Raw genomic sequence first — 2,739 nt, 5'->3', positions numbered from 1 at the left:
TCTCTCTCTCTCTCTCTGTCTCTCTCTCAGTGCTAGCACACAGTACAAATTCATCTGATACTTCTTGATATATATACACACACAGTGGGGAGGGAGAGAGAAAGTGAGAGAAGGAGGGAGGAGAGGGAGAGGGAGGGAGGGAAGAAGGGAGGGAGAGAGAGAGAGCAAGAGAGAGACCATAACTGGATCATGAAGATAAACAGAGGAGTACAGTGGTATTTGGCCTTCTAGATGGCCCCCAATGATCCCCACCCCCTGTCATTCATGCCCTTGTATAATCCCTTCTCCTTGAATGTAGGCTAAACCTACTGGCTCACTTCTAACAACAGAACAGAGTAGAAGTGTATCACTTCTGAGATCAGGTTAGAAAATGACTGTGGCTTCCATCTAGGGCACTCTTTTCCACTCTCTGGATCTCTTTTGGGTCACCAGCTGCCATGCTGTAGAAATACTCAGGCAGCTTAAGAGAGACCCACATAGTGAGGAATAAAGGCCTGCCAGTAACTATAAGAGTGAGCTTGGAAACAGATCTTTCCCTGTCCTTCCACCCACTGTCAAGTTTTCAGATGAGATTGCCCCAGTCAATACTTAAATTGCAGCCTGTGAGAGACCCTGAGTCAGAGGCACTCAGCTTACCTGTGCCCAGATTCCTGACCCATAAAAACTGTAAGTATGGGTTGTTCTAAACGACTACATGAGTAATTTCTTATACAATAGATAACTAATACAAGGGCCTTGCAGGCAGTAGGGATGAAACTGTGATGAATACAGAGATGACAGATGTTTATATGTGCAAGGAGGTCCAGGTAAAAATAGGGAGACCAGGAAAGGGCTGCCTCTACCAAAGGATGATGGATACCTGTGGCACTGCCTTCATGTAGAGAAAGGGAGACAGGTCCAGTGTATACCCAAAGCTCTGCTCCCCTGTACTGACTTGACTATGTCTACAGCTTTCCTTGACTTCTTGTGCACTGTTTATGAAACTTTACTTCACTGCCTGATATTATTCATGTATGCTGGGTACATATATAAAACACAAATAAGGGCTACGGGATTTTTAAGTTTAGTACAAAAGCTTAATCTACATTCATTCAAATTCAGGAGGCCTGTGTGTAAAAAGTCCAAAGATAAGGCAAGGTCACTTATTTTTAACTCGATTCTAATTTTAATAAATCATCTCTTAGGATGCACATAATAGGTATTTCAAGCAAGTTTTATTTTTGTTTACCCTGGATACCAAAATTATCTGTATAATCAAGCACATAAGACATTCTAAAAACCCTAAAGCACCACATGATCTAAACAGTGTGAAAACTGATTTGCATTAAAACGTTTCCTTTAAAAGTTAAATTTTAGATACCTTTCGCTATAAAATAACAACAACAAAGAGTAGCAGCAAAACCCAGGACATTGAAATAACTGTTACGGTGTCAAGCATTAGAACTCAATAGAAATAATCTATAATCACTTCATTGAAGTCCAAATTCTACCATTAACTTACTTTTTTAAAAACTGCATAAACTTGAGGGGTACAAGTATAATTCTGTTCCATGTATATACTGTACCCAGATTCCTGACCCATAAAAACTGTATTTGTTGTTCTAAATGACTACATGAGTAGTTTCTTACACAATAGATAACTAATACAAGTGCCTTGTAGGCAGTAGGGATGAAACCGCCTGATATTATTTAGTGGTACAGTCTTGGTTTTAATGCATCCCTCACCTGAACAATGTTCACTGTACTTGATCTACCATTAACTTCTTACACAAAATCTCTACTGAATAGAAAGGATGTTAACAATGCCAAGAAAATGTTGCCTATATTTTATAGTCATCTCATTTGAGTGAGAAAAGTTATTTCTCAATTTTATTTACTTTGGGCTCTAAATGGCTATTTTACTTACCATTTGGAAGCCTGGGGAGTATATAAGCTCTCATCATTAACAGCAGTCGTTAATACATTCTGGTTTACAACATTTAAATACTTCTCAATGTGAATCTGTTACAGAAATGTCAAAGTTTAGGCAATTATTGTGGACTTAAGATACCCAGCTAATTTACTTCATTAGGTTAACACTCTGAATCCTGTAATTAAGCCAAAACCACAAGATGCTATGTATTATTACATGCCTAAGGTATCATTAGGCATCTCAAGGCCAAATTACTTCAACTATTGCAGAAAGCATAATAAACTGAGACTCAAAGCTGGAGTGACCTGTGGCATACTCTTTCTTTTTTTTTTTTTTGAGACAGGGTCTTGCTCTGTGGCCCAGGCTGGAGGGCAGTGGTGTCATAATGTCTCACTGCAGCCACAACCTCCTGGGCTTAAGCAATCCTTCCCCCTCAGCCTCCTGAGCAGCTGGGACCACAGGCACACGCCACCACGCCTGGCTAATTTTTTTATTTTTTGCAGAGACAGGGTTTCCCTATATTGCCCAGCCTCTATGGCACTCTTTACAAATAAAATAGTGCACAATAGTCAGTGCATTTTTAGCCAGGTAAATCTACTAGGCAATACAGACATGGAGTAATGTCTTTTTCTTATAGGGACTTCAAGCAAGCATCCAAAGAAAGCATTTGGTCTTTAGGTAACATTATTTAAATAAGCCAATCCAAAGACTCCAGCTGGGTCCAGCCCTCTCATCATCAGGTAATATGACAATGATGTGCTACAAAATATACCGCATTTCTCACAGCCTTGGGAGCTGAGAGATAAAGCAGGTAACAGAGTAGATTA

The 2,739-nt window shown here is 39.7% G+C and overlaps 1 protein-coding gene across 1 annotated transcript in view; it reads right to left on the bottom strand.

Moving 5' to 3' along the window:
* Nucleotides 1-2,739, bottom strand: part of LOC105531423 (IQ domain-containing protein H-like) — a 55,790-nt gene that overhangs the window by 45,288 nt on the left and 7,763 nt on the right. Inside the window, exon 3 of the mRNA XM_011969347.1 lies at nt 1,907-2,001. Within this exon, the coding sequence (XP_011824737.1) occupies nt 1,907-2,001 (95 nt within the window). The remainder of the gene's footprint in view (nt 1-1,906; nt 2,002-2,739) is intronic.

The sequence above is a fragment of the Mandrillus leucophaeus genome, unplaced genomic scaffold (genome assembly GCF_000951045.1).
Source record: "Mandrillus leucophaeus isolate KB7577 unplaced genomic scaffold, Mleu.le_1.0 Scaffold12, whole genome shotgun sequence".
Taxonomy (NCBI): Eukaryota; Metazoa; Chordata; class Mammalia; order Primates; family Cercopithecidae; genus Mandrillus; species Mandrillus leucophaeus.
This window is presented reverse-complemented; position numbering and strand designations above follow the sequence as displayed.